This window comes from Bemisia tabaci, chromosome 4, assembly GCF_918797505.1.
Source record: "Bemisia tabaci chromosome 4, PGI_BMITA_v3".
Taxonomy (NCBI): Eukaryota; Metazoa; Arthropoda; class Insecta; order Hemiptera; family Aleyrodidae; genus Bemisia; species Bemisia tabaci.
In genome coordinates this window covers 26,917,396-26,931,120 of record NC_092796.1, presented here as the reverse complement: position 1 = coordinate 26,931,120, position 13,725 = coordinate 26,917,396, and the positions used below count along the sequence as shown (strand labels likewise).

General features: G+C 37.3%; 1 protein-coding gene across 1 annotated transcript; it reads right to left on the bottom strand.

Moving 5' to 3' along the window:
• Positions 1–139: 139 nt before the first annotated feature.
• TfIIS (RNA polymerase II elongation factor) lies at positions 140–9,092 on the bottom strand. Its single transcript, XM_019062347.2, has 6 exons — positions 8,873–9,092; positions 7,487–7,664; positions 6,579–6,806; positions 4,999–5,204; positions 4,092–4,238; positions 140–2,838 (listed from the first exon to the last, which is right to left on the bottom strand). The coding sequence occupies exons 1-6, from the start codon at positions 8,942–8,944 to the stop codon at positions 2,758–2,760; spliced, it is 912 nt and encodes a 303-aa protein (XP_018917892.1). The 5' UTR covers positions 8,945–9,092; the 3' UTR covers positions 140–2,757.
• Between the last annotated feature and the right edge of the window lie 4,633 nt (positions 9,093–13,725).

Sequence of the window (13,725 nt, the reverse complement as noted above, 5' to 3'; positions counted from 1 at the left end):
ATGAAGCTTTAGCCAGCTTGAATTGACCTTGATTAGGTGGGAACCCTTTTTTTATACAGTTAAAGATGAAACACAAATGGTGTGCGTGTTACCTTTGAAAATACACTAATAATGGTTTGAAAAACAAGAACATAAGTAATTATTATTTACACAAATGGACTCTTTTATTGTGAAACTTTTATTTTACACTTTCGATCCAATTTAAAAAAATCTTTCATTTGTTTCCTAAAATTACTAAATTTTACAATAGTAACTAAATGATTAAAAATACCTATACAATGAATCACAGATTACTGTGAAATAAAGAGATGCCATGTATTTTCTAAAACATAGAATCAATGAACTAATTGGTAATTGAAACTCTTCACAATTGATCAAAACAAAATTCACTTAGATTTAAAGAGACTGATTTTAGTAGAGACCAATGATTTCGATGAAACAAAATGAAGAAAAAAGATATGAGAACAATCATTTGATGACATGTGAGAAAGATCTGAAAGATGAGACCACAATTATTAGATAATTTTGTTTCCCTTATAGGTGGAATAAATTGTTACAATTAAATGACAGCATGGAAGCAAGCAGCCAAATGAAGATTCTTTTACTTAGGATATGTTGCAGTTAAATAGTTCTTTGAGTTAACCAGTGTAACTACATGAACTTTTGTGACTTCGCACTACTTTCAATGCCTATTTTAAATTTTAGAGATACATTAATTTAAAAAATTCAGAGGTCCTACTTGCAATACCTACTCTTATTGTGTCAGTAACGACAACTTAAAATGGTAATTATACACATTATAGAAAAAAAATTCATAACCATTGGTCAGAAAGAAAAAAATAAATCATCAAAAAGTCTTCGCCTTTTTGATCTTCAGTCAATGTAATCAAACAAAAAAATAATTAATTAAAGAAAGGATGCCTGGATGAAGTTATTGGTGGGGGAAGATGAGGAAAAGTTCCTGAGAGAAACATTTTTGTGCATTTGACAAGGAATGCAACTGGTGCTCGTTTAGAATGGAAAAGGAAGAGTGAGAGAATGATAGATACAAACTTAGCTGAAAGGTACAGAGGTACTGTCAAAATTAATCCTTTGAGGTCAATTGTTGGGCGTCACCCCTCAAAATTTTCGCAATGTTCTGGTCGGAAGTCGGGTCTGTCCTAACATGAAGTTTAGCAAGCTTTGGAGTCGTGTACCCGGCCTGTGTCGTCCCGCTTGACAAGTACTGTGGCCCTGAAGGTCACTAAAGAAGGAATACTACATAGTTATGGTGGCATGATTGTAAGCATATTTTTGCCATGGGGCGAACGATTAATTGTGACCACAAAGGGTTAATGTGAAGCAGATACTTCTTTTGAGACAATAAATTGATGCCGAATGACATTTCAAAAGAACATAACACATTAAAATTTCCTCCAAGTCTAACATTTCTCAAATGAGAGTTCTACAAAAGAGTTTTAACTTGCATAAAGCAAACAAGCAACGAGTAAGAAATTGCAAAGCAGCCTATTCATTAGAGTTTCATACTGTGATTTTAAATTCTGAGACTCAGTCACATCACTTGGCAGAACGAATAGTGATTGGACGAATCCTTCCGGAGCAAGGATCTCATTTATGAAATTTCCTAACAGACAACAACCAAAGTGAGGGAAATTAGACACTTAAGAGAATGGCATGAAATCTTAATATCACAGTCAATTCTGTTAGGATTCCAAAGCAGTGGACCCGATCAAAACGTGCGCACTTAATTTAGCTATCCAGATTAAAATAAAACCTGGTCATTTATTTCTGCACAATGAGAACTGTGACTGAACTTACTTTACCGAAGAAATATACTTTATCATAATAATTGATTCATAAAAAGCAGATAAGACCCATCAAGAGATGAGGGGAAAATAATTTTTTGACTTGGCAACAAAACAGGGGGTTGAATAAAGTTTCAGTCTTCAGATTACACATTTCAAGTTATTTGACTTTCAAATTCATTAACTTTTAAATATTACAATTCAATGCTTAAATATTTGAGGGGCATACAGATTTTGTTACACAGGTATTCAATTATGTTCTAGGTGACCTTACGCAGAGCAAATGAATGAAGTTAAAAGTAAGTTATTACAGAAGAAACACTTGTTAAAATTGGATTTGGAAAAACCGTAGGTTTACAATGACAAAGAGAGAAACAGAAAGAAAATAAATCATACCAATGAATTATAGTGAAGAAATGAAACACATAAAGCCTTACTTTTTACAATGAAAACTAAATCTCTTATCATGCGAACTGTCAGATCAAAGTTATGATTTGCATTTCGTTCGATCTTGATGTTCCAATTGAGGCAGGGGAAAAACATTTGACGTACTATGAGAAATCAATCTCCAACAGCTGACAGGTGTCATATCTTTAGAGTGAGTCAGATGCTTACAGCCGATGGATTATCACAAAAAATTACTTGAATACGTCACATACTGTTTCAAAAATATTTAACTGTCACTTCCTAAACATGACACATGTGCCAAATACAAAACAGAGGGGGGAAAACCTGAACTTCATACTGGGAACATAGAAGATAAAAGGAAATTCTCTACACAAAAAACTTTGGAAAACAAGTGCTCTAGAATCCTTGGCTTCGGAAATATCTCTTTGAAAATATTGAGAATTTTCTGAATTCCGAATGGTAGGAAACCTTAATGATTCGTTACTGAATGAATGAAACAGGATACTTACAACAATGAATGACGCATAATACCCTAGGAGAAAAATTAACAGAACTTCCATCTATTACCGCACTCATTACACAAAACAAAAGTAGTCATAGGTTCATCAGCACTCCTTGTTTGTACCTAGAAAAGAAAAGGGAAACACATGAATTTTAGAAAGATAGAAAATCTGTATTTAGCAACAAAAACAAATTACAAAAAATGTACTTTAGAAAAAAAAGAGAGAATAAATCTCTAGGTCACTATTGCACTCCTGACATTGGAAAACAGAACAAAGAATTTTGAGCTGTCTGGCTGAGCACTCATGAAGTCATTAACATTTTTAGTCCAATTGTGCGGAAATTTGACTATGCTAAGAGCTTCTAGGAACTACTTTCCTAACATTCTGTTTGACCAAGTTGGAAAATCTAAAGACTGTTGAAGAATTGAAAAAATGAATGTGAGTTGCCATATTTAGATTCAATTCATGCAAGTTTTGGTGTTGTAACAAAAGTATGCGTATTTTCAAGATGACTCGCTCAATTACATGGTACATTTTCTGTCCTAAATTACTCAGAAAACAAAAGGCAGTTTATTGTGCAAAAAAGAGCTAATGCATGAGTTCCAGGAGCAGCAGGTTCACTGCACGTTCAATAGTAAAGTCTTACGGAAATAGTTAATCACCTCAACCAGAATATCAACATTAAATAAAACCACCATAACAACCTCATTTGCTGTATTAAAGTTAAAATAACTTTCATTAAAGATAAACGGTTTTATCATAATTGATTTAAAAGATCAGCACTTACTTTCAGCTTTTTAATGATATTAAATTTTTTAACCAAACTGAAAACAAGTGATGTTAAAGTAGCTCATTCCGGGTTCTTGGCTTGGTCTAACTGGCAGGCAATACATCGTCCCGAATACGTAAAAACTCTGTGCAGATTTTGACTATAGCCAAGGGCAATATCCCCTATGCATGAGCCTAAAGAGTCATTTTCAACACCAAAAAAATGCCAAAAATTGGAGGGAAAAAAGCTAAAAAGAAATATTGCATTTGATACAAAGATCGCTTGCCGTATCAATGCAGTATTTTACCCATAGCCAAATCCTATTTTCATTTCTCCAATATTTGCAATTTTTTGTCAAGAATGATTCATAAGATTCATGTCAGGGGCAATCATCCATTTGTAGGGCTAGGAATTCAAAATCAGCCCGGACTTTTTACTTAATCGGTGCGAAATATTGCATGCCAGTTCGACCATGTTAGGAAGCTGAAATAAAGTGCTTTAAGCTTCAACCAAGAATGCCATATTCTAGGGTATAAAAGTGAATATGAGAACTTAAGCATGCGAATAACCATATAAAGAATATTTACTTGGATTTGAATAACATACCTGGTTGTAAGTACAGTTGCGCTTCTTACATTTACCACATTTAAGGAGATCAGTTTTAGTGCCTTGCACGGTAGCTAGCTGGGCATCGTCAATTGATTCTTTAATGAATTTATTTCTTAACTGTTTCATTTCATCACTAGCCATTTCCTGAAAGAAAAAAAAGGGATGTTGAAATGTTGATAGCATAGATCCTGACTTTTTTTTGTAGAGGATCCGTATGTTTTTTGAGGCTGTGGTACAGTTTAAAGGATGACAAATTGAATCTTGTGATTCGATCTTGCAGTTTAAATTATCATCATTAATAACATTTCAACTATTCTCAAGAATTCGGCCACAACCGAAAAGAAAGAAAGAAAAATAAAGAACTACTAAAACGCAGTATTGCCGAGAAACTTATAAAAATTGTTATACTGATAGGAAAGGCCAGTTCATCACTTTTAAAAGGATAAAAGGGGTAAAATTACGCATATGGTTCTTTTTTCACTCATTTAGGGTCATAAAAAGTTACAATTTCTGCAGGTCTGTGGTTTTAGAAACTGACTGCCAGTTCCAACAAAATTTTTGGTGTGAGCATGTAATTCATGAAACAATGTGTGACATTGTGTTCAAAAACATTACGTGAAATAGTGCAAAACCAACTACTCTTTAGATTTAAAACAAAGCCATGTACAAGCAAATCCCGCAAACCATATTACCCTCAGGGTCATTTTATTTAGCTGGGGTAATGGTAAAATTGGATGAAATATAGCAGGATTCGGGTCGGAATGTACATGGACTACTTTCATAATTGCAACTGCCAAAATTTTAAGTGATTTTTAAATTTAGCAAGGGGCATTAGATGAACTGAGAGTGGTTTTTGCCACTTTAAAACCTTCTCGTCAGTTCAGAGACATAAAAATGAACTTACTTCTGCAGTCATGGTAGCTAATCTGGTAGCAGAAATTGCACCGCATAAAAAGTTGTTCCTCAGCTGAGGATTTTTGGCATCTTTCAGGTTAGCAACTCTACTACGAACTCTGTTTTTGTATCGATTATCCGTGTTTTTGAATTCTTGGAAAATTGCTTCTTCTAATTCTTCAGAAAGGTCCTCGATGGGTGCACAAGAATCTATATCTGTTGTTTGAAAATATATAAGAGGGATTAACATGGTAGAAAGGAAATTAAAAAAATATGAAAATGGCACAAGAATGGAGATTACATGCAAAACATAAGTAAGACACAACTCTAAATACAAATAGGATGCAGCTGCATAGTTTCTGATGCAAAGGTTGAGACAAAAATTTAACAAAAACTAAAAACATTAAACTGTGTTGTGTTAAAGATATTGTAAATAAAGGCTTGAGCAATTGTCATATATGAGGCTAAATTCAAAGAGGTTAGCAAGAATGGATCACTAGATATGAAACAGATCACAAGAATATGATAGGTGTTTCCTCTTCAAAATTGTACGTAGAACAACATCTGCGTAACGAAAATTACTGAAATTAATGCCCACCAAAGATATTAATATTTATATGAAGCATTGGTCACAAAAAATGTGAATATTCAGCTTAGAAGAAAAACCTTAGTCGACCTGAGTCAAATCAAGCACTACAGCAATTTTGACAGGCTTCTCAATAGACTCTATTAGTGGCGACGACATCATAGGGATTCTCCATTATATCGAACTGGATCGAAACAATAACATTGGCATAACCTCTTTCAATGCTACCAATGCGAAAAAATTGATACATATCGCTTTTCTGTGACTTGGCACTAATAGCGTCTATGGGCAGTGCTCCTTTCTCACCCTGTGATGATCAAAGAGTAAACAACATGCAATGGCTGAACTGAGAGATCGTCATATTTTTTCACTGCCAAGATTCTTACGGGAACGTCTGGTGCTCGATTAAACTCAAGTGGATTTTTATGAGTGAGAAATGGGGATTTATGGATTGAAAAACATGCATATCTTCTTTTAGTGTTACCCACAGTGCTTCTCAGCCATATCTACCAGCTTTGAAACTTGCTCCCTCTTCCGCTTCATGATGAGTGCATTGATCTTTTCTTTTTAGGGTCACGCTATGAATTTTGCTACTTCGACGGTGTAAGTTGGCAATCACATAACTCGGTTTGCGACGTCGTAGACTTCCTGTCATACTTTGAAAACTTCTCAACGGCAATTTTTGAAAACTGCCGTGCTTTTTCTTCTCTGTGCATAGAAAATTCTGCATAAACTTCAAGGAATGATGTCAATTTGTTCTCCTTTAAAAAAATAACATACCAGGCAGAGATGTTCAGACACCGAAAACGAAATATGCCAACTTACACTGTCGACATATTTGTTTTAATCAAGAGAAACCAAAATCACTTTCGATGTGATCATGTTTGTTGTTTGTATTTATGGATTTTTGTAGTCCAAAATTTCTTCCACTTTTCTTCCAATATGAATCCAAGGACTCGAGAAGTAGATCATATTCTCAAATAGAAGAGAGAATAGTGGCTTACCATTGCCTTCTACTTTCAAGGCATTGCAAAGAAGCTCTCTGCACTTCAAACGGACAGCATCATGAGTACTATTTGATGAACCAAATGAAACTACTGAAGCCTTTCCTTTGTCTTTATTTTCCTTCTTTTCTTCTTTCATTTCAACATCTTTAGGTTTTTCATCTTTTTCCTTTGCTTTCTTGGCTGAACTGCTAGGAGTGTTATCTTTGCTGGCGGAATTGTTGGGACCTGAAAAAGAAACATTAATCAATTAGAGGCGTCCCATTAGGAAATAAAACAGAAAATGCAGGGTTGCAAAATGCAAAAAATAAATGACTCAACTAAAGTTAAGAAGCTTTGGTCATTCAATCAAAATTTTCTGGCACTTTCCACAATTTTGATTCATGCAATGCAGTCCTACTTTTTGTAGTGTTGTTTCCTCCATCCAAACATAGAGGGCCAAACAAGAAAGCCCTAATCCAAATGCTCAGATCAAAGCCAAAGTTGGTTGCTTGGTTGAGATAGAAAGTAGATTTTGATACAGAATACGAAAGCTCAAAAAACTGCAAATTTCAAACGCAGATTGTGAAGTTGTGAGCGCATTTCAGACTTTGCCGATGCTCTCATCGTGATTTTTGAGGTATTATCTATAAGAAATAATCTTATTTTTGCTCTAGCAAAAGTTTTCAACAGGCCCATTCCTTGCTTGATCCCCTAGACCCCTTACACATATCCCCATTTGTCCAAGACCATCAAACTCAGGTTACCTGCCCGAAAATAAAAAAGACCAGCGGTACAACCGCTACATCACACTGCACATTTCGAATCCTTCACATTCAGAAGACTAGAGAAAGAAATGCCCAATGCAACAAAGTTAGCTCTATATTTAGACCGGAGAAAGGATTGAAGATGCAGAGACAAATGATTACCTGATAAGAATTTCTTCCAATTCTTTATGAGCACCTTGGAGAGACTCATTACCTCTTCGTCGTTACTTGATTTTCGTAGAGCATTTACAGTCATACCGATTCTCGTCTTTGTCAAGATTTCAAGTGTAACAGGCAGTTCTTGTAGAGCTCGAAGAAGATCCAAAGCTTGTTCCTGGCCCTGGTGTAAAAAGAAAGAAATAAAAATATTATCGTATGCGCAAGTGCAGGGTGTCTACTAAAACAGGCTATGCAAAAATCAGTACTTATACAGTGCTTCCAATTATTGACAAAATTTAAAAAATTATATTTCGCTCAAATTGAGAAAAAAGTGACAAAAAAATGAAAAAAATTCCCGGACCTTCTGGCGGAATTTCCACATTTTTTAGTACTTCAAGACCACCCTTAAAAAATCAGTACTATTTCCGGACTTGTAGACACCCTGGCAAGTGCCTTGGGTGCCGTAAAATTTGATGATCTTTGGGGACATACTGTGTTTATTAAAAACAGCTTTTCTTCAAAGACGAACTGCTGGGAAAAGAATAGTTCACGAGGAGCATGGTAGATGGATGAATTATCTGGACTAGTTTTTCAAGGAAACGTGAAGTTTGACATGAAGTCTGCATCGTCGCAAACAGAGATACGTGGTTTGGTACTTAGGCTATCAATATAACAGTTTATTTTCATTGGCAGCACTAAAAGAGGTTATGCCATTGTTGTGGCTTGGATCAAATTTGATATAACAGAGAATCTCTTTAGTGTCATAGCCACTAATAGCATTGGTAAGGTATAAATGTTAAGTACATCGGGACTTCCTCAATTAACATGTTCCAATCTCTAGAATGGAGTCATGTCTTTCTTTGCTACTTAACATTCAGCACAATAATTACAAGAAAACTTGCCCATTACAGATAAACCGACACACAGCCACCAGAAAAGCTAGAAACTGCTTGACTGGAATGCGATTCTCGCTTAACGAATAGTGCAACTAACTTCCCACTAACGACTAAGGACCTTTCGTTGGTAATGAACAAATGCCCCACATAGGCAAAGCTTCAACTGAAGGACCAGAGAAAAAATAGAGCGCAGTGATACAGATGAATTTCAATAGTGCGCTACGAGAAGATTGTCAATTTAAAAAAAAAACATTTCAACTGTTCCTCACAGGCATAACCTCAAAAAGAAGGACTGATGAGACCGAGCCGAGGATACCTTGGTAATGAGACAACAGTGGCGTGCAGAATTAGTATCAAACCGAGAGAACATTCTACGAAAAAGTATAATGAGCCGTTAAACTGACGGTTTATTCTACAGAGAACTAAACGCTTATCTCGTTGGAAACAAACTGATGTACACAAACACGGTGGAGTCAGGATTCAAAATACTTACAGATCCATCTTCTGCGGCTGACATTTTATTGAGTTTCTTTTGAATTTTCACAACTTCTTCCTCGACCGTCATGACTACAAAATTTCTAATTGATAAGCGGTAAAAACAAAGGAAATAATTGGATAATAATAACACCGAGTACGCGAGGAGGCTTTTGCAAAAACCAAGAAGAACCCCGTGTGAAAGAAATGGCGTTCTCGCGCCGACTGACGAAAGCGTGAGAAAGAGATACAACGCTCTCTGACGGCTCAATGCTAAATCTCAAGTGATCTGAAGCTAATAAAAGCGGGAATTTTTAAATTTGCGGGCCCGGAATAACTGAGCGTCTTTACAAACCATAAGGATGAACACAACACTAATGTTGGAATTCTACAGATTGTACGTTATGAGGCATTCAGAAAAGTCGACCCCCCCTTTCAGTCTACATTTTATTTGTTACTGAGTATATTTGGATTACATTTTGCAATAAGGAACCACTATTTCTGGTCCATTTTGGGAACAACATACGTGCCGTTAATTTCTCTTTGCAGATATGCGCTTTTACGTGAGAGCCGGGGATAGTGGTTTCTTATTGCAAAATGTAATCCATTTAAAGGTCATTTATAACGTTGTAATAGCATTTCATTAGCTTCGTCAGTTTGTAAGACAAGAAGATTGATTTATCAAATGGGCGGATTTTAACTTGGCTGAAAAATATACTGCAAAATTTTGGTGACCATGTAATTGGGCACAGTGGGACCAGTAAGTACAATAAAAGCGGTTCGAAATTTTCATGCGCCCATTGCTTTATTTCATTTTTTCAGAGACTGATCTGTAAAACGTTTAAGGCGAAAATATTCTGGTGAAAGTAAATTTGAAAAGCCCTCACATGGACATGCCAGTCCTGCCTGATGGCTGCAGGTTCCTAACGGAATGTAAGCGAATAAACCTGCGGGGAAAAAAAACCCAGAAGATTTTGTGCAATAACTATGATCAGACATACTTCTGACAAATTCAATCGGGTAGGATACCTATAAATTGTTGATGCTTTAGTGGGGAAAATGGATGGGATTTTCGGAATCAGTGCTAAATGATCTTTCATAATCCGTGCTTAAGTTTCAAAAAAAACTTCCGCCTCAATCCCCGGAGATCAAACCACATACACTACAAAATAAAGAACATTTTGAGTTGATCCGGTCTTACCTGTATAGACCTATACTGCCGTGCAAAGGAAGAACGCCGTATGAACATTCAAGAGTTGCCAAATTTCCCTCGATGAAATGTTTATTATTGAGGAAAATGTTGAATATTTTTCCTTGAAATTTTCAGAAGCTTTAGATCAAATTACAAACAAAATTATCTGAGAAATTGATTGACAAATATTCAAAAATTTTCCTGAAAATTGGTGATTTATTAAAGGAAATTTGGCAACACCTGAAGGCACATATGGCGTTTTTCCATAGCACGGCAGTATAGGGCGGGCGTCGCGTTGAGCTGCCAATGAGTCGTGCCGCCTGCTTCGCGTTACCGAAGGCTCGCGTTTATCTCTAGCAACTATTTTAACTCTCCGGAGATGAATTTGCATACCCTCCCAAATGAAGGAATTTCGATAAGTACGGCAAGCACTGTAAAATGTATACGTTTGCTATGGGTCTGTGAACGAGAGCTAAAATTTTGTTCTAAATGTCTGATGAGACGTATCGTATGCACTTTTGGCTATTGAAACTGAAAAGTACCCTAAATTTTTTTTTATCATTCACCATTCTCTCGGTAAGTAATTAAAATTTCCACAAGATTTCTACCGGTGCAACAGTTTGTACCTGCAAATCTATAACTGTATCTACTTGCTTAACATTCAATTGCAGGCAATTAATATGCTTCGTTGCTCACTTGAAAGGAAATTCTATGACAAAAAATTATTTTTAATCGTTATGGCATATCGTTTCGATAGTTCACTCATATTCAAGCCAGACCTTGAGAACTTGACTATTTTCGATACATTTTGCAACCGTATTTAAAATAAGATGTCTAGAAACGTTTAATTTTGTGTGCGATGGAAGTTAAAATGGGGACTCGAGCTAAAATGTTTACTCGGCGGCAACGAGAGACATGGCTAGAGTACCTTGATAGAGTGAGTATCGCCATGTGGCTATGAGTTTTGATTGGCTCCTCCGTATTGAGCTCCATGGAGCTCTTAGAACCCAAAAATGGCGGACGCTGTATGTAAATGTAAATAAAAAATTACTTAAAATCCACCATCCCCGTAGTGAAATTAGCTTTACACTATCTATTTTAAAACGTACATTTGAAAAATGTCGGATATATTTTTTGACAGTTTAATTGTTAAATCAGTCATCCATTTTTTTCCGTGTATGGTGCCTAACCTTGATAAAATTTAAGCTTTCGAATTGAATCAGAAATCACCTTGGTGTAGAATTATTTTTGACTGTAACAATCTATGTCGAGTTCTATAACTAGCGACTCCGTTTTTTTTTCAGAATATCACGGAGTATATTAGTTAAAAATATAGCAATAACAATACGGTAACCCATGTAATAGAATTTTATTCATGCGTTCGAAAGAAATACACAGTCTGAGGGTACGCGGCGGTAGATAGTACGTCTAGCATGATTAAAAAATTAGGTTATTCCTGACTTTTCGACGACTCTAGCTGAGCGCGCCCCATCGCCCCGTGGGTGGTATACACTCAATGCATGAAGTATCCTACAGACTTGTAAAGCGCTGTACATACAATGCGTTGCGCGCACCGACTGTACGCGCAATGCATGAAGTATCCTGCGGTCTTGTAAGGCGCTACTGTGCGTCTAGCGCCATGTGCGCCAGCCCCTCGCCGCGCGTCGGCCGCACAAAGCGGCCGACGCGAAATCTTCAAGGAGGAAAATGGATTGCATTTTGCAAAAAGGAACCACTAGCATTGCAATGTTGCTAAGATTGTGCAACTCCTTTTGTCTTGGAGGAAAAACCTGATTATCCATTAATAGTTTCTATTTTACTCGCTAAAAACTGTAAATTTAAGACAAAAATTACCATCTAAATTTCATAGTTTTTCACGATTTCCGCAATTTTATCGCAAAAGATGAAGTTGCACAATCTTACAAGGGGAGTCTACGAAGTGACATCCTGGGATTGGGTTCATTTTGCTTGTACATGAAGAAGAGACAAATCTAAGGTTGACGTATTTTTTTTTAGCCGCCAACTCCCAACCGTTCTCGAGATATCGATTTTTAAAGTTACGATTTTTGCACGTTTCCGCGCGGAGTTCCGGCGAGTCAACTGAGCGCCGGCAAGCTGCACGAAGCGCGTTTCCTATCAGCGCTGCAGACCGGCCATCCTTATCAACAGTTCCGTGGCCGAGTGGTAGAGTGTTCGCCTACTGTTCCATCGATCGCGGGTTCGAATCCCGCTTCATGCCGTAGCTTTTAGGGTACGCCGCAATGCGTTTTTACAAGTTTTCTTTATTTTTATCACACACCAAGGGGTCCGCCCCCTGGCCGCTGCGCGGCCCAACCCCCGGGCAAAAAGGCGCGCTTCGCGGCGAGCGAAATCATCGAAATCGACCGTTGACGGTTACTGGGTAAATAATTTTAATTGAATGATAAAATGATGTTTCAAATAAAAATTTCCCACCACACAATATTCTTAATGACTTTTTCCTTACTCTGAATTTGCAACCGTCAACGGTCGATTTCGATGATTTCGCTCGCCGCGAAGCGCGCCTTTTTGCCCCGGGGGTTGGGCCGCGCAGTGGCCAGGGGACGGACCCCTTGGTGTGTGATAAAAATAAAGAAAAGTTGTAAAAACGCACTGCGGCGTACCCTATAAAAGCGACGGCCTGAAGTGGGAGTCGAACCCGTGATCGATGGAACAGTAGGCGAATACTCTACCACTCGGCCCCGAAACTATAAGAAAGGATGGCCGGTCTGCAGCGCTGATAGGAAACGCGCTTCGTGCAGCTTGCCGGCGCTCAGTTGACTCGCCGGAACTCCGCGCGGAAACGTGCAAAAATCGTAACTTTAAAAATCGATATCTCGAGAACGGTTGGGAGTTGACGGCTAAAAAAAAATACGTCAACCTTAGATTTGTCTCTTCTTCATGTACAAGCAAAATGAACCCAATCCCAGGATGTCACTTCGTAGACTCCCCTTGTTAGCATCATTGCAATGCTAGTGGTTCCTTTTTGCAAAATGCAATCTAACTAATTGAATCTGGTCATTTCAGATCAGTTTGAAAAAAATGCGTATTTATTGAAAAGCTCTATCTCCTTGTTCTAAATGTTACCATTATCAATGTATTTCCCTCTTGCATTAGTTGATTTTCCTCGTATATTTCTCATACATTTCACCCCAAAATGGACGTACTCTCGTGAAAGAGAGAAAATAAGAGCTCGCATTGAATAGGGAAAAAGCTCTTCATTTTTGGATAAAGTGGCATGTTGTATACATCAATCGAAACGACAGATTCGCGAACAGTCAGTCGTGGATATATTCTTGCCGAAACACTGACTGAATATAAAAAAATACACACTGTTTCGATTTCCCATGTTATTTTCCACGAGGAATTCGAAAGTGGTCGTCGCACAGTGGAGCGAGTCAATAGAAGAGGTCAGACAAAATTTAGAAACTTTAAACGCTCATAACTCTCTGTATACAAAACTTTGAGGTTCTCAGGGTGGTTCCATTGGTTTTCTCGTGAAATTTTCCTTCAGCAGCACCCCTTAAAATTTAAAATGTGACGAAATAAACATCAAATTTTCTTGTTTTAGTCAAACATTTCATGTCCGACCTCTCTAATTGATGCGATCCACTGTGTGTCGGGGGTCTGATTGGCTGGAAAGCAAGCGCGCGGAAGCCCCC